Here is a 24,088-nt window from a genome sequence, read left to right as displayed (position 1 = left end):
TTACAGGAAAACTAGCAACCGTTCAGAAACCACGTGGTCATTCATGGTGGGAGGAACAGTTAGTTCAAAACCAAGGCCCATAAACATTTGTTATTGTATGAACAGTGCAGAATACAAATATACAGACTTAAATTATTTTACAGCAATCCGTGAATTTCACCGTAATCTCAACAGCTGAAAAGTTCGGTGAAATAAATCAACGGAGTACGGTAAATTTTTACAGTTTTCGGTAAAATTTCACCGGAATCCGTTGAATTTCGATGGAATTACGGTGTTTTATTTTGCCGAACTTTTCAGCTGTTGAGATTACGGTGAAATTCACGGATTACGGTAAAAAATTTAAGTGTGTAGAGGTAGTCGGGGCGGTTTCGCCAAACTGCATAAATTTTTGGAATTTCTTCTGGATTAATATGCAATCCCCGAAGTTGACAAGGAAGAGGAAAAATATTAACGTCATATGCAGCCCAGATTCCGCTGTCCCGAAACGTCCAAATGCAGCCAGACGTTTTTAAAACTGAAAAATTGAAAAGTATTGTATTCAAAATAAACTGTTATAAAAACCTCAGTGTTCGGAGCAGTTTTTCCAAAGATGCTGATAAATCTAAACACAAGACTATAGTTATTTTTAATTTCTGCTACTTTTTCTGGTATGAAATTTCACTTCAAAGGCTTTTTATGCTTCAGTGTGATGCAATTGCTTGCTGGGATGTTCATCTGAGGATTTGAACGGCTTGCGCATGATTGATGGAAACACAGAGATGAATAAGAAAAGAAAAACTCAGCAATGACAGAAGAAGAAGACCGTCTTCGCGAGTCTCGTCTCAGAAAAAGAATATAACGAATGTTTATCCTTATATCATGTGATAGTCGAAAAATTAAAAAAAAAGTCTACAAAAAATGTTATGGAGGGGGGTAGGGTGTTGAAAATGTTCAATTTCAGCGTTACGTAATGAATGGATGCTGCCTTATGTATATAAAATTATTGTTAATTTGATTGTTTCGCGAGTGCGCGGAATTAGGCATTTTTCTGCGCGGAATATGGAAAAGCGTGTAAAAAATGCGCGAAATTAGGAAATTTCAACGAGTGAACTATTTCAAAAAAATCACAATGGTAACGTTTGAATACAGTCTAGTTTATATTTTTCCCATAATCTAAAACAGATTTGCTATTGATCCACCCAGAAAGCTTTTTTGTTGGTGCAATACTAATTTTTAATTAAGCATTTGAAATGTTTTTTTCGTTAACTGCGCTGAATTACGGCACTTTACGGTAGAATTCGGTTGAAAAGTTAGTGAAAAAGTATCTGGAAGAAGTCCTAGGATAGACTTTGTTCTCATGGAATACCCTGAGAAAATTACTAGAGGTAGTAACGTTGGAATGCTCAATCCTGAAGCAATTTCTGGAGATATTCCTGTAAGCATCCTACGAAAAATTGCTTGAAGAAATTGGTAGAGGAATTTCTATAAGAATTCCTGATGAAATCTCCGGAGCAACCACAAGGATAATTCCTGAAACTGTTCTCGAGAAATGTGAGAAGAAATTTTGTATCTTAATTATCTGCAAGCAAGATAATGGAAAAAGAGACTTTAGAGACTATTTTGGTTGAAATAGAGACTTCAGACCCCTTTTATCAAAAATAAAGACTTTTTAGAGACTTGCATAAAAATGGTATCTAAAATAAACCTGCTACCAGCCCTTGATATGCTAATCCTTCACTAAATAAATAAAAAGACATTAAAAACATCAATCATGTTTTGGTAAGCTGATAAAAATTCATACTCAAAAGGATCTTCATTGAATAGCTCATATAGTGCTGATGAGAGCGGCGCAGCCGAAATTTTTTTTTTTGAATGAAGAGTTTTCTGGCAAATAATGGTAGCTCTGGATTATGACGCAAAAATCCATTGTCTTGAACATATTCTATCATGAATTACTGCCTCAAAGTAATTTCCCTGATTGTGATCAAAATTCCCTGAGAATTCCAGGTTTTTTCCAGGTTGAATAAAATTCCCTGATAATTCCAGGTTTTCAAGGTTTTTCAGGTAGTAGACACCCTGATAGAGGTATTTCGAATTTCAGAGATACATATTTATAACATACAAAAATTATTATGTATTCCAAACTCCACAAATACAATTAAAACATTCCAATATACCTCTGACAATTAGAAATTAATAGGCAGGTATAATTTCTCGCAATCAACTGTTAAATTCTTACTTCTACATCCGATAGATTATTCACAAATCACTTGATATGTGTCCATACATATTAGCGCCAGCCATTCAAAGTTTGTATGGGTATACTATGGGAAAACTTACTTTTGCAAAGAACGCCAGAGGTCGCCCATTGCCCTCTATAAAACGTTAAAAAAATACGAATGATACCTTTTTGTAATTAAAGTAAGATGCGTATTTTTTTTTCTTTCCAAGAGAACTGCTCTCTGAATTCCCTAAAAATGGGTGGCATGTTTCTTTTCGCTCAGGTGCTGTCAGTTCAATCGAAAATGGCATCGAAACAGCAAGCACTCCGCAAGCGTGTTGTACGGTTTTACTGTACGTGCCAAAAGAAACCCGACCAACTTGCCACAGTGCCGTCCCATTGAGGATTTTTTCGGCTCCCTCAGTGCCCTAGTGTACAAAAATAATAGGCGGGCCAAGAATACGAAGCAGTTGACCACGAGGATCTGGAATTGTATCCGGAAGATGGGCGTCAGTGCCATCCAGCGCACTTGTGAGAGAATCGCGACTAAATTACGTCGTATGGCTGATCAGGGCCCTGAATCTGTTGAAAAATTTATGTTCTATTATACGTATTTATATTTTTTATTGAACACTCGTTAAAAAATTCAATATAACGGAATTAGTTCTTTTGTGTCCTACCAAATTAATAACACCCTATTCATAGGTTTTCATCATTTTAAATTCATGTCATCAATGTAGCCAAAAACTACTTACCTACATATGCGGGTAGGGTACACCACTAGGCGATGGGTGCCCCGTACTGGAATGGCTGGGATTGACTGTCGAAGATGGTGGTGGTGGTGGTGGATGCATTGAAGAGGGTGACGGAGAGGGCATCGGAGAATCAGCCACCGACAATGGCATTGGTGATGGCTGCGCCAGCGAGAGTTGATTCTCCGGTGCAAGCGGATGTATGTCCAGGTGCTTTTTGAGTGCCGACTTCTGACCGAAGGTGAGGTTGCACCTTTCGCACCGGTACGGTTTGATTCCTGCCAAGAGACGGAGAGGTTCGGAATTTTGGTTATTAGAAGCTCAAAAGAAAATAGATTGATTTTGTGTATACCTGTGTGAGTGCTTTCGTGCTCGATTTGAAACCGTCGTCGGATGAAGGTCTTGTCACAGTACGTACACTTGTACGGTTTTATGCCTAAGAAGATATAAATACACGCGTTGATTAACTCAGAAATAGTCGCCTAACATAAGTTGATTTGCTTAGACACCATCCCGCGTACCCCGTAACCCTTTCGACTCGATAAATCCTAAGAGGTAAACGCGTAAGTTTTATACGAAACTCAAAGGCTTTATGTCGCCAGTCAAAATGTGCCGGGATAAGAATGGAAGTATCTTGACAAACAAACAATATTGATAGGTGAAAGGAGCACTACTATGAACAACCTGCAGGAACCAGCAGTATGATAAATAATAATTTGCTGCCCGAATAACATTTTTATATCGTTATTCAAACAGTAATAAAACTTAAACTCACCAGTATGCGAAGTTTCGTGGCGTGCTCTGTTAGCATGATCAGCGAACGATTTCTCACAGTAACGGCATTTCCAAGGCTTATGTCCAGTATGAATCCGCATGTGATATTGAAGATGATACTTTCCCTAAAACGAAATGCGAAAGTAAAATCCAGATTAGAATTTGATTTTTTTTATGAATAAGGTTTTTTTCAGGAGGGGGCCTAGGGGGGACTTAGCAAATTCTTATTTTACAGAAGTCGGTCACAATAATCATAACTTTCACAAATATCGTAGCATGCACAGTTTTTATATTTAATCTGACATCGCTGCACATCAGTGATATTTGTAAATTTCATAATGAAAATATGGAAAATATTCTAATCCAGTAAAAAAATCCTTCCTTATTCTATATAAATAGAAATTGTTCGTTTAAAATATCATCCAGTTGTTCAATCATAATTTGTTTAGGGTTTCTGGAATTACTGAAGATTTCTCCAAAAAAATCTAGGAGTCACACTACAATTATCTTCAAGATCATCAAGCAAGGGTTCTTTCCACAAATTGCTCTAAAAGTTCACCAACAGTTTTTCCAACTTTCTCAATTTTGATTTTTTTTTTCTCCAGATTTCTTCAACAAATATTTCAGAAAATTCAGGATAGCTTTGAAAAATCACAGCAAAAATAAATTAAGACTTCCAGCAAAAAAAAAAAACAAACGAAAAAAAATTTTTTTTTTTCAATTCATTTTTGAACATCTCAAAAAATTCTCCAGAAGTTCCATCCAAAAATTACCCTGTATTTTTTTGTGAATGTTTATCCCGGGATTCTTCAAATAACATCTACAAATTTATCCACGCTCCATTTCTGGTTCGAAAACTATTCCAGGAATACCTCAATATATTTTTTAGAGATGTCTTTACAAATTAATTAACGAGTCACTCCATATCCATAATTTTTATCAGATTTCTAGAGTAACACATACACATTTAACGTAGAATTCCTGAAATGTTAGATGAAATTCCTGACGATATACATCACTGAAAAACTTAACTACAAAATTCTTGTTTCTTTTTAAACGTCCTTTACCTTATTTTTTACTGAAGGTTTTTTGTATCGAACATCTTAGAAAGAGTGTTACATGAACTCCGAAGTTTAATGAAACTTTGGTGAACAAATTGAAGTAGAAACATTTTTTTCAGAAATTCCAAAAAAAGCTTTTTGGAGGAACTATTTTTCATAATTGGCGGTATTTTTGAGAACATTATCATGGTAAAACTCGTAATGTAAGATTTTACTGAATTCAGATCTTGGAGGGAGATTTGAATAACTTTGAAAATTTGTTTAGGATTTCATGATGGACGTTCAACAGGACCTGATGGACTTTAAATCGTGCTATTTTTCAAAACTTCTAGAATTTACATTTAACCTTTAGAATCTTCAAAGTGTTGCTTTATGGAACATGAAAAAATTTGTAAACGAAGTTCCTTGAGGAAGCGTCATGCGAAGGAACAAGAAACAACAATATGTTGAAGCAGGTAGAAACAACAGATAGACAACGGAACAGCGAAAAGTAAGTGGTTATATAAAATCTTTTTTCTAGAGGTAAATGATTACAAGATAAATAAAACCTTTGTAGATAATTGAAAACAAATTTTACAAGGAGTTTCGTCAGAATCTTCTCTAGAAATTATCCTTGAAATCTAGCAGAGTTATTTTCTTAACCTGTTATACAGTATATTCCACAGATTTTTTCCAGAAAGCCTCTACGAATTTCGCCTTGGAATTACACAAGAATTCAATCCCAAATGGATTTCGCAAATAATTGATGAGATGATTTCTAAAGAAATGTGTTTAGAGATGTTTTACAAATTCCTTTATCTATATCTCAATGAATCCATTTGCCATTCTCAGTAATTTTGCTATATGTTTGTCCACAGATTCCGTTATGCTGATTTGGGAAGCAATAGTACCCCTAGGGTTTTTCAACACAATAGAAGAATTTCTGACGCAATTTTTGATGTATTTTGGAAATATTTCTGAAGGATTGTTCATGAATGTTGCGAAAAAAATTGAAATAAAATATTTGAAAAAACTATATGAACACGCAGAGAATTAATAGCTATTTAAAACAATAAATATTTTTGTTGCATACTATCAACTTTTTCAATTTGTTGTAAATTGAAAAATGCGTTAAAGCGACAATTATTTTTGTCAAAACAAAACAACAATATTGATGAATTAACTGGGAATATTTTTTACAAGAGGTTTTTTGAAACAACAATAAAAAAGTTATTTCAAATGAAAGTTTCATTTGTTTTAACTTCAAACATCGTTGATTCTAATTATGCGTATCGACCCGCCGTTTTGTTTCTTATTGTAACCGGTGAACAAAACGTCTGACGCGGAGAAAATTTTCGTTTGGGAAGTGTCAATTTTTTAAAACGGTTTCGAAATATTCGAGACCATAATCACATAACATATGTGGAACTCGAGCTCAAAATGTGGCACCCACTTTAATATTTGCATGCTGGTATAAGGACATCGAAATGTCAAAAGAGTTATACCGTGAAGGCCCCATACTCTGCGCACTTAAGGCTTTTCAATTTTCAAACAGCTGAAATTAATTGAAAACAAAACACAATATTCTGAAATTTTGGAAGCAAATACTTATTGATCTTATGTATAAGGAAAAAATATAAAAGCTTCACTAAGTAATGATTTGTATAGCAAATTTTTAATTTTTCTCAAGGGTGTTCGTGTTCCTAACTCTGCGCATTCATTTTTGCAATGCTCCTTATTCTGCGCATTTAGGTTCCTAACTCTGCGCATTCGATAAATTCTTTATAACAGTTGAATTATTTTACTAAAAGCATTACTAGCATTTAAACTCCGAATTAATCTTCATTTTCTTGCTTTATACGGCTTTACGTCCCCAGTGGAGCGTGGAATGTCTCTAACACAAGTTTACTAAGTGAAGTGATTTTTATCTATAATTCAATTGAATGCCTAGAAGTGCAACTCTCAAAACAATCGAAATCATCATATGTTTTCCAAAACATCTATTTAACTTAGTTTTCTAAAATCTAAACCAACGATTAAACCTCGATGTTCCATTACTCGATATTGACTCATGAAACTATACAAAAAAAAAAACAAAATTATTTTTTACATGGTTAGGCAGCATTCAAAAATTACGTCCATCGTTCAGGGGAGGAGGAGTATACGAAAATGTGACTACACTGAAACAAGCGTTGCAGTAATGAGAACCGTGAACGTGTTTTTAAATTTACTATTCCAACCACGATTAAGCTATCATGAACGCTTTGTATTTGCGTTTTGTTCCCTCTCAATCCAACCGCGTCGATAGCCGAGCGGCTAGCGTTAGCGCTTGACAATCGCCAGATCCTCGGTTCGATTCTGGTCTGCTGCAGGTTTTTAACCATGATATAGTAATTTTTACTATACAAATGGTGCCATGGTAAAATTGAATGCACAAAATATTCTAAATAAATGCGAATTTAGTCTGCACAAATCAAGTGGCGTTGTGTATTTAATTTAACCCTATGATATAGTATTTTCAACCGCAACGCTGTTCTCAGTGTATGCATTCATTAGGCAATGTGATATAGAAGAGGTGAGGAGAAGGTCTGTGTGTGATTGTATTAGTGCAGTGAAAAATCAAAATGAACATTGAGGGGAAGATGGGTGACGTCATACCGTTCCAATGGAATGCTAAGAGTGAGTACAAAACGTTCCATATCGTGGAACAAGCTAAGATTAGATCGAAAAAAAAGCAGCACCTAGACTTAAAAGTCGTACAAGTATATTCCAGGAATAAGTTTGTTGGCAATCAATTCGCGATTTAAAATACTTTTTTTTCATTTTCCCTTTCAAATTGATTAAGCACTACAGCACTACATTCACGAATGCATCATCTAATGCAAAGTGTTAGTGAAATTCATGTACACCCATTATCTGCAAGTAATCCGCGGCTCAGTACTTTACGGTTTCACTTATAGAATTTCATCTTATGCATTGTAAAAATCCATCCTAAAATAAAACAAAAGTTAAAAGTAAATTACATGAAATACCTCGAGTGCCATCTTCCCGTGCTGATATTTTTTCGTGTTATTGTTTGAGTAACAACACACTAAACAACCTTGGTAACGAGAGGGGGACTAGCAACGCAGCCTTAGAAACTTTCGATAACGAACTGTATGACGTCACACATAGTCATAATGCAAATGGTTGCTGTGTTAAAACACAATCAGTGCACTAATACATACAAACAGTTGTGTATTATACAGAATCATCTCCTCACCTGTATTATAGCACATTGTTCATTAGGTACTGTAAAATCGCGACAGGGGATTGAGGGGACGGAGTGTAGAAATCCTTAAAATATGATGGACGTCATTTTTTAATCTTCCCTTACTACGATGGTCCCCTCAAACAATTTTCCAAAGCATTTCTATTCCATATCTCGATGGTCTCGACAAGTCGATGGTTCCCTTCAATATCGACATCTGGAGGGTTGATTGTATGTTGAAAATAACGTTTTATACCTGCTGCGCATAGTAAGGAACATAGTTGAAAAATGGTTCCTTACTATGCGCACTTAAGAAGAATAAGAAAATGAAGAGAAAATAAGTTGCACTTCACCAGTGATGATTGCTCGATAAATAAACTACTGACTACGTACTAAACATATGAAATATATTCTCTTTAATTTGCTTAAAATGACTTAAGTGATGAGGTACTCCCTTAGCATTATTGCTAACGGGCAGTCAATTTGGACGTTTTTCAATATTTTTAAAGCTATTTTATTTTTTATTAAAGTAATAAACGTAAATTTGTCAAGAAAATTCTTCGCGTACTTTTTTATTACTATTGTAGCAATATATGAAAAATAAATTTTGAACATAAATGTAAGTATTTTACCAGATTTTGGTGGATTTTGATGAAAGTGCGCAGAATTAGGAGCTGCGCAGAGTTAGGGGCCTTCACGGTACCACCAATACATCAATCGGCATTGTATTGAAATGAACCAAAGATAACATAGATCCAGAGTGCAACGAAGGGAATGGAAATAACTTTTTATGATACAACTTTATAATTAGATTTACACCACTCATATTCAAGATTTTTGACTCAATGTAAAAGGTATCTATGTTGTTTCTAGCATATTGTATTTTTTTAGGTGAATGAATGGAAGGATTTGTAAAGCAAAAGTTTTTTTACGTTATGAAACAGGAAGTTTTTTGAAAGGAAATAATATTTTCGAAACGATCAGATTCTGTGGTTATGAAACATGAATATTGGATAGTATGAGAGAAAAAAAATACATTTCATGAAAAAATAATTTTGTTTTATCTTCGGACATTACTTCCCAACGTTGTCGACCGTCCCCCGATCTTAATGTATGTAATCTTCGCAGCAACTGGTCTACTGGGTCTACTGCTCGAATTTTATGGTTTTTGTTTACCATTGGCAATGACAGTTCGATGTCTTCTATACTAGATATACAACCTGCCAGCAGCTGGAAGTGGGTACAACTTTTCAACTCGCTTTCACTTCTAAGTTCCACATATGTTATGTGCCATAATAGAAGCTATTTTTGGTGAGTCGTATCTTGCTTTCAAGACTTTTCGTTCCATTCAAATATTTTCCGTTATTGTAGCCGTTCATTCGTCGAAAAGAATTCGAGCTGATGGTATCGACCAGTCGTTTTGTCGCGGAACGGACAAAATTCATGCTCCGATTTAACGTCGGGAGATGGTGCAGGTACTTACTATCATTCTTTTAATTTGCATTACAATTATGTAAAAAAAATAAATAAAGAAGAACTTTCAAAGCTATTGTTGTTGTTGTTCATTTAAAAAAAAGAAAAAGAAAATTGTATGAAAAAGAGAGCAACAAAACGTGTTGTTATTTTAAATAAAAACATTACACGATCAAAAAAAAAGTGTCATTTTGTTTTGACAATGGAACATTTTATTCTAATGCAAAAATATTGTTTTTTCGAAAGAAAAAATATTAAGATTAAAAATTGATTTTGTTGAACTAAGTCGAACCCAGCTGTCAAATTCAACAATAAATATTATAAAAACAATGAAACGCTATTATAAGCCGGCAAATAATACAGATATATTTTTGTAATGATACAGAATATTTTTGACATTACAATTATTTTCTCTGCGTGAAGTAATTCACAGAGAAATTTCTACCAGAACGTTCAGCGAATTATCCCAGTATAAGATTTTGCCAGAATTCATGAATTTTTAGAAGAAATGAGAGGGAAAACTTTGAGCTTTTGGAAGATTAAGTAATTGTTTAAGTTGAATCCAGTAACATTTTCTGAATGCTGTGTACGACAAGCGAGGTTCTCCCATGTTATGTATCAATAATAAAAGTTCGTCTTGCCATCAAGTAGGCTGTTGAAAAACGCTATGGATCGTCCCATACAAAATGACAATTCCGTGCACTTTCGTTTTTCAAACTTTCCCAGCGAATAAACTGGGAATTCTATACACACAAATACGTCAGAACCGTTGACGAACAAAACGGAGGAAGAATCATTCAAATACGTTGACCCGTTCGTAAGCCATTTCGTGACATACAAACACCATTCCATTTTTATTTATAAGGTACCGCGGGGCAAGTGGGTAAATGGGGTAAGTGAAAATAATTGGTATATTTTACTGAATATGTGAATTAACGTTTTAAACTCATGCGTAAACCTTTGAGGCCATTGAGAATATTACGATAGGTAAGAGATTTCTGAGATTGTTCAGCCTTTATTGCATAATAAAGCGAAATATTGTTAACCTGTCAACTATCACTCCGTAACAAGTTGGCGGCGTGCAATCTTATTTAAATATTTTCAGTGGAAAAAAGTTGCGGAAAATAATTTTCTGTACCACTTCTAACTAGTCCCCTCTGATAGTTTTAAACTGCAATAGAAAAAGTTTTAGAATTAATTCGACATACACCTAGAAATAACTAAATTGAAATACTGTCAATTTTCTAATCACGTGGGGCAAGTGAAAAGTTTCTCATTAGAGATTGAAATTGTGTTTTCTCTTTAAAAAAAAAAAAAAAAAAAAAAACACTATACTCAAGGCGTTAAATGCTATTATCATGGCCAAATCATGGAACTTCTCTAAAAATAAGGTTGCCAAATATTACGATATTAATATGTTTACTTCGGACAGCCAATTAAAAGGAATACGTTGATTGAAAAGTCCCAATGTAAGAGAACACACGGAAATCCTGTGGAATGTCTATGTAAAGCAAGTTCAAAACATAAAAAATGGGGTATAGGTGTATCGACATAAAAAAGTTTCTAAATACTTTATTGAACGATTCCGTTTGATTTCTCTTGAAGAGTTATCCGACATCATATCTGATTTTCTTAAAAACAAATAACGAGCGGTGGAAATTCTACAGAGCAGAATGCAATTGCTGTCCCATGATGTAAGAACTAACATTGGAAATGTTTCAGTTCTAATGTTGTCGAATCATTTCAACAAATATAACTGAACAGAAGAAAATTCAATTTACAAGAATAAAATTTTCTTCGTTTACATGTTACTTATGTTATTGTTCATTGGGACGCCTTAATGGATGTTAAAGGTAATAGAAATCGTGAATGTAACTGTTAGTTTTGCAATTTTTTGTTCAAAACGATAAACTTTTCACTTGCCCCACCTGTGGGGCATGTGAAAAGTAAGGAGACGTTTTTCAAAAACTTTTTCTGTGCTGTTTTCTTCAATTTTACATAAAAATCGATTTCAGTATACTGCTTATATTTGGTGGGAGTCAAGCTAAAAAATATACACGACCCCTTTTGTTTTAATTTAAGGTCTCTAGAATTTGAGGAATCCCAACTATGCGAAATCCATTACCCACTTGCCCCACGGTACCTTATAGATAGATTGAATAACTGTGTTAACAATGGTGCACAGAAGAAATATAAAGATAAATTCATTTTCTAGGCATCACATTATTTCCACACTTGAATTTAGCCGTTTCTTCTTATACTCTCATGTCAGGTTTACTATGTTCCTTTCAATCCAATGATTTATATCTAGCTCTGTGTTCCTTCAGTTTAACTGACTTATAAATAAACGAAGTTTGTACATTCTGTTTATGATGTTTCTTAATTCTACTTTTTCCTTATGAATGTATATCTTGTCTATCATTTGTCGTATTTACATTTATATTTTCCCTATCTGCTTGTTATATTTTCATCTATACTTCTGTGTTCATCCAACCAACTTAATATATCCAACCCCAACTCACCTTGAAACACTTCCCGCACACTTCGCACTTCCACGGCAACATGTCCGTGTGCTGCAGCATGTGATGCTTCAGATTGCAATTCCGCTTGAAACTCCATCCACACTCCTTGCACACAAATGGTTTATCATCGTTGTGCACCGCATAGTGATTCTTGAGCTGAGTCATCAGCATGAATCGCTTTCCGCAAATTTCACACGCATGTGCTTTGTCACTGTTATGTTTACGCTCATGAGTGTACAAAGCATTGCGATTCTTGAACTGTTTGCCACAGATCGAACACTGCATCGAGGACATGAAAATCCGGTACCGATGACGCTTCAGCGATTGTAGCTTTTCGAACGTCTTGAAGCAAACCGGGCACTCATGAGGCCTGGACGGATTTTTCACCATAGCTCTGTTACTCATGTGTTCTTGTTGGCTATGCTCAAAGAGTTCTTCTTTCGAGGGGAACATCTTATTGCAGGTCTTCATACAACACGTTACCGGGCGCTCTTTCTGCTCCTCCAAGTCTGGATCTGGAGTTTCATTGTACTTAGGATGGTTATGAGCATGCATGCGTCTCCTCTTAACTGTTGCAAAGCGATTCGAACAACGTAGGCATTGGTAGATTTTCTTTGTGTGTAGTTTCTTTGTTATGGCCTTGTGCTCCTCTAAAGCATCTTCTGTTACATATCTGCAGTAACACACCTCGCAAGCAAACTTTTTCGAATAGTTGACCTTCCGAGTTTTCTTTGAATGTTTCAGCTTTCCATGATCCACCAACTCACTTCGGGAAGCAAAATCCTTATAACACAGACAGCAAAAATGTCTATTTTCTTCAACTTGCACAAGAGTAAACATTTCCCGCTCAACTTCATCCAACTCGGAGTCGACACCATCATTCTCATCTAAGTCACTATCTTTAGTTGATTTGCGACTTCGACTCCTTTTCAATTCTGGCGATCCTTCTTCGACATTGTCAGTTTCCTCGCCAGCTTTCTGTCTAGTTCTAGTGGATCGTCTAGATCGCTTCGGTTTTTCATTCTCCGTTTCCAAGCTATCGATTGAAACAGTTTTCAGTCTCGTTCGTCGCTTTACTGTTACCTTTCGATTCTGACATTCTTCATCCGAAGACTTACCGTCAGCTTTCCAGTCACTATCGTTATCATCTTCAAAATCGTCGGATTCCTGATCGCTACCCAACACGTTGGTTTCCCTTTTGTCCAAGTTCTGATCCACTTCGTCTTGATCGACTTCTAGCTTTATATCAACGTCCAGCGGAACAGTAACGAAATTACTCTCCTCATGATCGCTTCCGAGCTTGTGGACATTTTCAGACAAAGTTTCCGCATTAAGAAGAAGCCGAAGTTTTCGATCGGACTCCCGGACTAGATTGGCAAAGGAAAGAATTTGCTTGACTATGGCCATGCATTCGGAGCATACGTACGACGGTAAACCGTCGTCTTCGTTGATCTGCAATGTGAGGAAATGGATGTGCATTCAATATTGCTTTATCGGCATATCGGTTTTTTTGCTCCAGAGAGCATGGCGAAGAAAGCAATGAAAACTAGATGGATAGATGCCGGATGATTATTTGATTGATTTGTTTATTATCGACACTTAACACCATTCCGATTGAATTAAGACTAACAATACAATACAACAATATCGATTAATTTCGTATTCTACTGGCAAATACATTTATTAATTATCCTACCTAATTTTTCACAGATGCCGTATGGAAACGGCTAGATAGATCGAATTAGATGGTAAAGTAGGCGAATCGTCCCTCTTTTTAGCTAACGGTTTGTCGTCAAATCGAATACTTTTTTCGTCTATCCAATACTTTCATCTCTTTCTTCCAACACTGGCATGAAATCCTCTGGTTTCCGAAAGAAAAACTCTTTTTGCTTTTAACAATCTTCTTTCGAAAACATTGCTTCTCGCAAACCGGAAGCTGATTTTAAAAGCAATAGAAGTTTCCGGACACCTACCGAGATATCACTACAGTTTACTATGATATTCGCTATGAATTTGTCATCAAGTTTGGAAAATATTGGAACCAGCTCCACACTGCGCTTTTCAGCACACGTTCGACAGAGGGTCATATTCACAGTCTAGAAAAGCTAAATGTGACGATTATTGTAAAATTTCCACATTCTGTAACTAAATTTTGCTTTGAAATTTATAATATAAATGCAAATTTATATTATCGAAAATTTAAAACAGATTTCAAGGTTCAATTTGTTTACGAACAAGAATTAAAACAAGACACCCATACAAAGAAAAGATGCCTAAGCAGTTCAGCTTCGTTTACACATTTTTTCCGCACATGGCCACTAGAGATGCCAAAAAAATATGTTATATTGTTCTTGAACTTTATTATAACTTTCCTCAAATTTGAAGCTGGTTGGTTTCCATCGAGATTTTCTCGACAGTACTGACCTTCACTGTCTGCGATCTAAGGCCCATTCAGGTGTTTATCGAAGTGCTACATCCACCTTTCGATGGCCTCACGTTTGTCCGTCAAAGTGCATCCATCCTTATCACTGCACATTTCAGCTCACGAAATGTAGCCTATACGTGATGCAATGAGGTCCTGATAGAGCTCACGAGTCACTGTTCAATTTCCTTGCACTCCACTTCCTCCGCATGGCGGTGACACTAGCTCAATTTTTAACGTGTTAACGGATTTACAGTCTGGACCTTTCCCGAATGGAAAAATCTGTGTAGTCGATTGGTGGCGGTCAAACTTGCCGCAGATTTCATTCTGCCTTGTTAGAGACCCAAGATAAATCTGAATTATTTATAATACACAGCAGTTTGATAAATACAGTTGGATTATAAACGGGTTCCCAGGAATATTCTGTACAGAAAAAATCCTTCACATAAGAACTACAAAAACTCTAGACTTGGGAATTAAAAAAAAATCTTTCGAGAGTCGTTTGTGAAATTTTTGAAGATTTCTCAAATAACTGCTCCCACGATTTCTGTCAAAGTTTTTGAAAGATTGTACTGAGTATTCAACTAAGAAGAAAGCTTTCAGCCTTTCTCAACGATTCTCCTCCAACTTAAGTCAGAAATTCTCTTTTTAATAACATCCGGAATGATTCGAGGTTTTTTTTTCAGGAATGTCTTTCAGATTTCTGTCATGAACTTCTTGAAAAATTATTTTCTTTTGATATTCTTTCTTCTTCTTTCTGGCGTTACGTCCCAACTGGGACAGAACTTGCTTCTTAGCTTTGTGTTCTTATGAGCACTTCCACAGTTATTAACTTTACATGCGTATATCGTGTGGCAGGTACGATGATACTTTATGCCCTGGAAAGTCGAGAAAATTTCCAACCCGAAAAGATCCTCAACCGACGGGATTCGAACCCACGACCCTCAGCTTGTTCTTGCTGAATAGCTGCGCGTTTACCGTTTACCACCTTTAAAATACTGACAGTAACTTTCGCACAAGGTCCTGGAATTCGTTAAAACAAATCTTCTGAGATTGCTTCAGGAATTATTTGTACATGAATTCTAACAGAATTACCTCGTCGGATTTGTCCAGAAGCTTCTATGAAAGTATCTCAGAAAAATTTCACATAAATTCTAGAGGTTTTACCTTAAAGCATTTTCCAGGAATTCAAGTTTTGTTCTGAGATTCTTCCGATAATAACATCAAGGATTTATTTGGGATGTTGTTTAAATAGATTTTCCGTACAATTCCTTTATGAATAATCCAGAGAATCCTGAAGGGTTTTTTAACGTAAAAAAATCATGTCTGTCTCTTCTAAACGGTAAGTTTGAATAATGTACTGATGATTATCAATTCACTTTTTCCAGGATTTAAGAATTTCTCCAGGTAATTCCTCAGAAAGAATTCTGAGAATTCCTAAGAAGATTGCTCATTGTTTCAGGGATGTTTTTCAAATATTTACTGCTTTAATTGAAACTGTAATAGAAATTTTAATTCCAATAGATATTTAATTCTAGTCAATGCACTATTAAAATTTCGCGACAAAATTCCAAACACCTTCAAAATGAACACAAATCAACCTGACAGTAAAACAAGCTTTAGAAAACATGAAAATGTCGTGTTTGGGATGACTTGGATGAATTTAGAATTGAACGTAGAATATTTGTAAGGATTAAAATTATTTGGAAAAATTTGTTGATTAGGGCATTATTAATTGAAATTTGCTCATATTTCATATTACATAATAAGGAGCCGGATCCTATTCTTGGCACTTTTGATTCACTTCGGCAGTAGGGTTTTGTGAAAGCGATAGAGTTGATATTTGGCCACAATATGCGTCGTACTGAAGTGCTTCTTATTACAAAGTTTCAGACAATTCGGCTGAGAAAAATCCCCCATGCCAAAGTGAATCATGGAAATGCCCAAGTAGTTCTGCATCCACATTGTACATTTTCAAAATTTTTATTCATACATTTAAAAGTATTTTGAAGATATACTGTAATATAACTGAAAGTCTTCAAAATGTGATCATGAAGTCATAGTTGTTTTAAATGCATTGACAACTGTTTATTGATTATATTTATTGTTTTTTTTTTTTTACAGTACATTTGCATTTAATTCCTAATTTTCACATTGAAATTTTATAGCTCATTGTTTTCACTGTACATAACGTATGACAAAACCAAAAAAACGCCAGAGTCAGAAAGGAATTGTCCAAAGGAATTGGACAAATTATTATGAATTAAATATTTGTAGATGCTATGACAATTTTACATTATTTGAAGCGTTTCAATTAAATTCTTTTTCGAAACCTTATGGTTAGAAGTATTTTAGCTGTAACGGAGGCCTCACATCAATACACATACACATCAATTAAAACATCAGAGCATTCGGTTTATACCAGCTTATGGACCCCATTATATTATTACGTGCAGGAAATTCTTATATGAGAATCTCGAATTTTTGTTCAGATCCAGAATTTTTGTCTACTTCATATGATCAAACTATATAGGCCGACACATTACGCTTATGTTGTCAATATTTCTGGAAAGAAAATTTGAATGGATTCAAACGATTTTTTTTTAGTTTTTCTTCATTAATAGTGTTCGACCTGACCATTTGGTAATGTCTTTTTATTTTTTATTTTATTTTTATCTTTTATACTGTTTTTTTTTTTCTGATATTCCAACGTAGTATAGGAAGATAGTACAGGAGCTTGCTTTATACTTTATTAGAAAATATCCGTTCAATCTTCGTGCACCATCAAATTCAAAAAGGGGCAGGTTTTAAATGTTTCTACTTGATTTTTTTTTAACTTTTGTAAAATATTATACCAATGATTCAATCCTGATTTAAAAAAAAATGGCTTGCATGATTCTTTTTAGAAAATTTCTACTAAATGTCCACATTAAATTAAAGCCATTACTATTTGTAAAAGAAGCACAGACATGTTATCGTTATCTGGAGGTTGTCCAGAAATCACGAAAAAGTCGTTACTGGGAGCCTCAAACAGATATTTTGTTATAGTCTTATCATACCATAAAAAACATAGTCTCCTAAAAATTTGGAAAAATTCAAAGTATTTTTTATGATTTTTCAACCGACTCAACCTAGATTTCTGATTGTCACCTAGCTTATGAACGGACTCCTGCCTAAAAGTATTGGGTTACGTTTGCTTTAGTTGTTTTCATATCAATTAAACTTATTTAATTGGTTGTTGATTGCATGAACAGCAGCGAAGTTGAAAATATAGGGTTGAAAAAATCGACTAAATTATCGCATTTACTTGAACCGATGTATCTTGGCCATCCGCAAGTATATGCAAAAACTTTTGGTAGCACATAAAAGAGTGGAGTCTAGGCTTCCACCTGAAACTGGTTGCTGGCCGAATACGGTATAATATCTTAACTATCAGAGCGAACTATTAAAACTATAGTAAATATTACTGGTACATTGTAAAATCAATGGTAAAATTTTAAATTACTTTATTTTTGTATAAGACATGTAAAATGCACTTAATTTGCTTTCCAATAATGTACACACAATAATTTTCACTGTCATTTTTCCCATGAAACCAAATTTTCTTATCATAGACTGAAATTCAAGTTTTTCAATTTAAACAAAATTGACCTCCATAAAGTGCAATGAAGTAATGTAATAAATCAAATAATATTGTTGGTACACAATCACACATGTTCTCAATAATAAGAAATTCATCTCAATGATCCATCAGGGTGGCCACCAAATATCCTTTTTGAAATTCCCGCTTTTTCCCGATTTTCCCGGTATAATTTTTAATATTTTCCCGGTTTTTAATTGATTGACCCAAACGCAAAATGGTCGGTTTTTTAAGTGAATACACTAAAAAAATTTCTTTAAGCTTTCCGACGATATTTTTAGGTGATATTTTCGTCCAATAGGAAAACATAATATTATTCGTAGAAGGTTGGCTTGTTTTTTGGCTCCTGTACAATTAGTATAAAATGAAAAATTTTTGAAAAAAAAACTTTCTTCAAAAAAAGTTTTTTGTCACTTACACCCTTTTGCTTCTAACCCCGTTTCCCGTTTTCACAACTTTCTCGGAGAATTTACAAAATATTATTCCACACAAACACGTCGAAGCCCTAGAGAGGAAAACAAGAGTGGATGAATAGTTCAAATCGGTCGTCCTGTTCTCAAACCAGCTCGTGACATACAAACACCATTCCATTTTAATTTATATATACAGTCAGTGACATAAGTTAGTAACCAAATGCTGTTTTTCCATACAAAATGCCCAAGTTTGGGGTGCTGTATCTCAGCTTCTGGTAGTCCGAATTGGTTAAAATTTGGATGACGAACTACAAATAACTTGAAGTTTTGTCTGTAAGGGAATTATTGCATTGCAGTCCTTTTACATAGAGTTCCAGAGGGTTGTTCAAAGACAAAAGTAAGTAACCGAGAGACTATGTGATTTAATTCGAAAACGGTAAGTTGTTGGATGTTGGTCTTTTCCGCAAAGTTGTTCAATTTCAGAAGTCACACAAATTTGCAGAACACACCAACTTTCCACGACTTACCGTTATCGAATTAAACTAAAAAGTATCTCGGTTACTTACTTTTGTCTTTGAACAACCCTCTGAAACTCTACGTAAAATGACTGCAATGTAATAATTCCCTTACAGGCAAACCTTCAAGTTATTGGTAGTTCGTCATCCAAATTTCAGGAAATTCGGACTACCAGAAGCTGAGATATAGCACCCTTAATTTGGGCATTTTGTATGGAAAAACAGCATTTGGTTACTAACTTATGTCACTGACTGTATATGCCCCTTTTTACATCTTATTACCTTATTCAAAAGGGTTTCAATTCCCAATCTTTCGTTTTTTTTTTCTTCTCAAAAATGAAGAATTCACTAAAGCAAATAAGTTTAAGGAAATGATGAAACAAAGCCGCATATTTTGAAGCATGTATCTCTCCTAATTTTGAGTCGATTAGATAACTAATGATACATTAGAAGCTCTTATAAATAAAGCATCAAGAATATCCGGTTTCATTGATTTATTATTCAGTAACTAAAGAATATTATGAATCCAATATGTTTGAATGCAAGAAAAGAAAACTTTGAGTCAGATAAGTTAGAAAAAAAAATCCAGCCCAAGTAAGATAAAAAACATCATAAAATATTTAGAAACAATCAATTTGAAACAATTCTTAGAAGTTTAGTGTAGCAAAATAAACTAATTATACAAGAAATTGAATCATTAATGTTTAAATGTTATTTGGATATGATTGCTCATGCCCAATGACAATACTATCAACCATATCAACATTCTACAACTTATTTTTGGTGGTTTGTAGATTCAGAGCATGAAGATATTCGTTCAGAATGATTTTCCCGGTGACCATCTCAAATTCCCAGTTTTCAACGTCTTTTTTCCCGATGGATACAAATTCCCGTCTTTTTCCCGCTTTTCCTGTTTTTCCCGGTTCGGTGCTACCCTGATTTTATAGAAAAAAAATAATTTTTAAACTTTTGTCGCGAAATTTCGATTTATGGCCCATAGTGGAATGAAAGATATTAAAAAAAAAACGTCTGTAGAAATCCTTGGAGGATTTTTATAAGGGTTTGTTTTGATAGGAATGATCCAAGGAATATGTGCATGAATCTTCAAAATAATTCTAGTGATTTTAAGAAAATAATGTGGAGTAGTTACTGCAAAAAAAACACCATGAGTAATTTTTGAATATACCTATTCTTGAAATTATCACTACAAAATTCTAGAATAAATTTTTAAAATAGAGTAGAGTGGGGCAAAATGTTGACATTATTGGATTTATCAATATTTCCAGAAAGACTATAACAGTTGAAAAGAAGTAAATACAACACAATGAGCCATCAACATATTGACTACGATTTTGCAGAACAAACTTGTTACAGTCGCCTCTCCACATCTCGATATCGAAGGGACCATCGAGATAGGGAGAGATCGAGACATAGAACAAATTTTTAACGAATACTGGATTGAAAATCACTCCGTTGCCAGGAAAATCAATAACAAACAGATGTCATTTCGTCTTCGCAAATTGTTTTCAATCTCTAAAATCTAGTCTAGTTACCTTTGCTAATGGGCATATCGACATACGGAGAGAACATTGGGAACGAAAATCACATCGAGATAGGGAGATATCGAGATAAGGAGGATGTCGAGATATGGAGAGTGAAAATGTATGCAGAATGAAGGGACCGAAAAAATCATCGACATAGGGAGAGATATCGAGATGTAGAACATCGAGATGTGGAGAGTCGACTGTAAAAATATTTACCCTTATTGTCTTAAACAAATTTTTGCCCCACTGGGCAAGAGTTCGAATCGAGTGCGGGGCAAGAAATCGCTGCCTGATACACAAAATATATCGATACTTTTATGACAGGTATACTTCAAACCAGCCATAAACTTACGTTTTTTTTCACAAAACTAATGAATAACTTGAAATTTTGGTGAATTTTTCACAATTTTTTCCACGATGTTATAGCTTGAACTTTTGCCTCACTGTGAGCTAAAAATAGTATTCAAGCTTTTATGGTAAAACATATACCCCTTAAAGCATCTCCACGGTAGGCCTAGGAACGCCCTTAAATAAAACATTGGAGAAGATTTTATTTTTTTCCATGCTATGAAAAATCGATAAAAAATTAAGGTTTTTTTAAGATTTGTTTTCAATTGAGCTAGAAATTTTGAAAATAAACTTTTGCCTTACTGCCTCACTCTACTCTATATATGTAGATTTACAGAAATAATTCTTGAGGGAATTTCTGCAGTAAACCTAGGTATTCTGGAGTAATTTCTAAAGATGTACAAGAAGGAATCCGTGAAAAAATCATGGGAAATTCCCGTAAAAATTTCAACTGTCTAAAAAAAATCTTGCATTTTCCCGAAGGTATTAACAAACATCCATCGGAAAATAATAGAGTAAAGATACTTAAAGTATCTTTACTCTATTATATGAATGAATAAATTTCTTGAAAAAAATATGCAGAGGAATCCTTCAATGCAAGCGATTGTGTCACTGTGTCTTTGCAAAAAATGCGAAAATCGTAAAACTCCTCTTACAAAGACGAATTTTTGGAATTTTTTCGAGGAATTCCTGAGAAAAATACTGTAAGAATCCCTGGAATAAATTCTGAAGAAATATCAGTAAAATTTTTAGACACATTCCTGTGAAAATTTGTGAAAGTATAGCTGAGAAGATTGGATGAAGAATATATCGAAAAATATCTGGATTAATCTGTTCAGAGATAACTAATAGAACCAGAAGTATTGTAACGTATTTTCTGCAAATTCTTTGCCAGATTTGTTGCGGATTATTTTGAAACCTTTGAAAGATGGCATCATCGCTAAGAAACAACTTTTAACGACACACGTTGCTTCTAAACCTTATACAGACGTATCTGACGTGAATATTCCACTCACCTTGAAACACTTTCCGCACACCTCGCATTTCCACGGCTGCATATCCGTGTGCTGCAGCATATGATGCTTCAGAGTACTGCTACGCTTGAAACTCCACCCGCACTCCTTGCAGACGAACGGTTTCTCATCGTTGTGCACCGTGTAGTGATTCTTCAGCTGGGCAATCATCTTGAACCCCTTGCCACAAATTTCGCACGCATTCGTCTTATCACTATTGTGCAACCGTTCGTGATTGTACAGGGCATTCCTATTCTTAACCTGCTTGCCACAAATCGAACACTGCACAGACGACATGAATATCCGATACCGGTGTCGTTTCAATGACTCCAGTTTCTCGAATGTCTTGAAGCAAACCGGACACTCGTGCGGTTTCAGTGGGTTAGTTACCATGGCTTTGTTACTCGAGTGCTCCTTTTCACCGTGCTCTAGAAGTTCTTCTTTGGTTAGAAACGTCTGGTTGCACGTCTTCATGCAGCACGTTACTATCCGTTCCTTCTGCTCCTCTAAGTCTGTATCTAGAGCTTCTTGGTATTTGGGATGGTTATGAGCATGCAGGCGTCTTCTCTTGACCGTTGCAAACCGATTGGAGCATCGAGAGCATTCGTAAATCTTTCTCGTGTGAAGCTTTGCTCTCATGGCATAGTGCTCATCTAGAGCATCTTGCGTCATATACCTGCAGTAGCATACATCACACACGAACTTTTTTGAATAGTTGACCTTGCGAACCTTCTTGGAGTGTTTCTGCTTTCCATGGTCTAGTAATTCATTCATAGATGGGAAGTCTTTGTGGCAATGACAGCAGAAAACGGTACCGTCTTTCGGTTGAACCAGGGTGTATATTTCTAGTTCAACTTCATCCAGATCTGAGTTGACATCGTCATCCCCATCATCTGTATTATAGTCTCTTGACGGTTTGCTGGCCTTCCTGCATTTTGTTTCCGATGATTCTGCTTCTACCGCATTTTCTTCATCATCTGCTTTCCGTCTAGTCCGTCGTCTAGTTGTCTTACAACTTTCTCCTTCCGGATCCAGATTCACAACGGCGATTGGTTTCCGTCTGTTTGGTCGCTTCGGCTTCTCTCCGTCTTCTCTTGATTCATCTGAAGACTTGTCGTCACCTTTCCAGTCACTGTCGTTATCATCTTCAAAATCGTCTGATTCTTGCTTCTCTACCAGAATGTTAGTTTCCTTTCTGTCATGATTTGCGTTTAACTCATCTTCATCTTCCACTTCCATCTTCACTTCTACTTCCATCGGTATTGTGATGAAATGATCTTGTTCGTTTGTCATGGTTTCAGCCGGTGCTTCCAGCTTGAACAGCTGCCGTAGTTTTCGATCTGCCTCACGAACCTGTCGGGCGAAAGACAGGATCTGCTCGACCTTGACCAAACAGGTTGCGCAAACATACGTCGGGAGTCCATCGTCTTCCTTGATCTGCAACAGAAGTTACGTGATTAGGAATTATTTTACTTTCCTATTGTAGAACAAGCCTACCGAAACATCACTGCAGTTTACAATAACGGTTGCAATGAATCTGCCATCAAGCTTGGAGAATATAGGAACCAGCTCTGCGCTGCACTCATCTGCACACGTGCGACAGATATCCATTTTAATTTGTAATTCTTTAATTCCTCGTAGGCCTGTCAGTTAATCTTGGCATCAGGTCATCAGGTCTGGATTTGAAATACAGGCATCAAACAGTTATGGCAGTTATGGATAGCTCACAGATAAGGATCAATGTTGGATTAAACACAAAATTTCTCATCAAATAGAGGATAGTTCGATGTTGTACAGCGTCACCATGATTTTAATATTTTCTTCGAAAAAGTGAACCTAAGTTGATTTATCACTGTGATGTGACTTAACACCAATTATTTATAGTTAAATCTTTTGAAAGACTAATTGAATGAAAGGATCAATGTTAGTGTAATTCATATATTAGTAATACTCAGTATTATTCAGTAATACCTATTGAAATTCAAAGAAATTTATTCGCGCTGCCTAGTGATTTATTTACAATCTATCTGAGACTGACTGCACGCTAACTGTGAAGTACCCATTAAATGGGTACCGAATACCCATTTTTATGGCCAGTACTGAGTTGTCAGAAAAAGGGTATTTTTTAAATGTCACAAAAAGGGTACTTATTCCCCATGAGGAAGTTTCTATTCGTTTTACA

At 35.2% G+C, this 24,088-nt stretch overlaps 1 protein-coding gene across 2 annotated transcripts; it reads right to left on the bottom strand.

Annotated features, from left to right (window-relative positions):
• Positions 1 to 2,898: 2,898 nt before the first annotated feature.
• Positions 2,899 to 23,962, bottom strand: LOC5565738 (zinc finger protein 729). 2 transcript variants are annotated; one of them, XM_021849632.1, is made up of 7 exons: positions 23,878 to 23,962; positions 23,404 to 23,582; positions 21,910 to 23,343; positions 12,012 to 13,463; positions 3,728 to 3,851; positions 3,305 to 3,388; positions 2,899 to 3,230 (listed from the first exon to the last, which is right to left on the bottom strand). In XM_021849632.1, the coding sequence occupies exons 2-7, from the start codon at positions 23,515 to 23,517 to the stop codon at positions 2,956 to 2,958; spliced, it is 3,483 nt and encodes a 1,160-aa protein (XP_021705324.1). In that variant the 5' UTR covers positions 23,518 to 23,582; positions 23,878 to 23,962; the 3' UTR covers positions 2,899 to 2,955. The 2 variants fall into 2 exon arrangements, with proteins under 2 accessions (XP_021705324.1, XP_021705323.1); XM_021849631.1 differs by having other exon boundaries at positions 23,404 to 23,807; positions 23,878 to 23,896.
• Positions 23,963 to 24,088: the final 126 nt, after the last annotated feature.

Source organism: Aedes aegypti, chromosome 3, assembly GCF_002204515.2.
Source record: "Aedes aegypti strain LVP_AGWG chromosome 3, AaegL5.0 Primary Assembly, whole genome shotgun sequence".
Taxonomy (NCBI): domain Eukaryota; kingdom Metazoa; phylum Arthropoda; class Insecta; order Diptera; family Culicidae; genus Aedes; species Aedes aegypti.
Note: the sequence above shows the minus strand (reverse complement) of the source record. Positions and strands in the feature narration are given on the sequence as shown.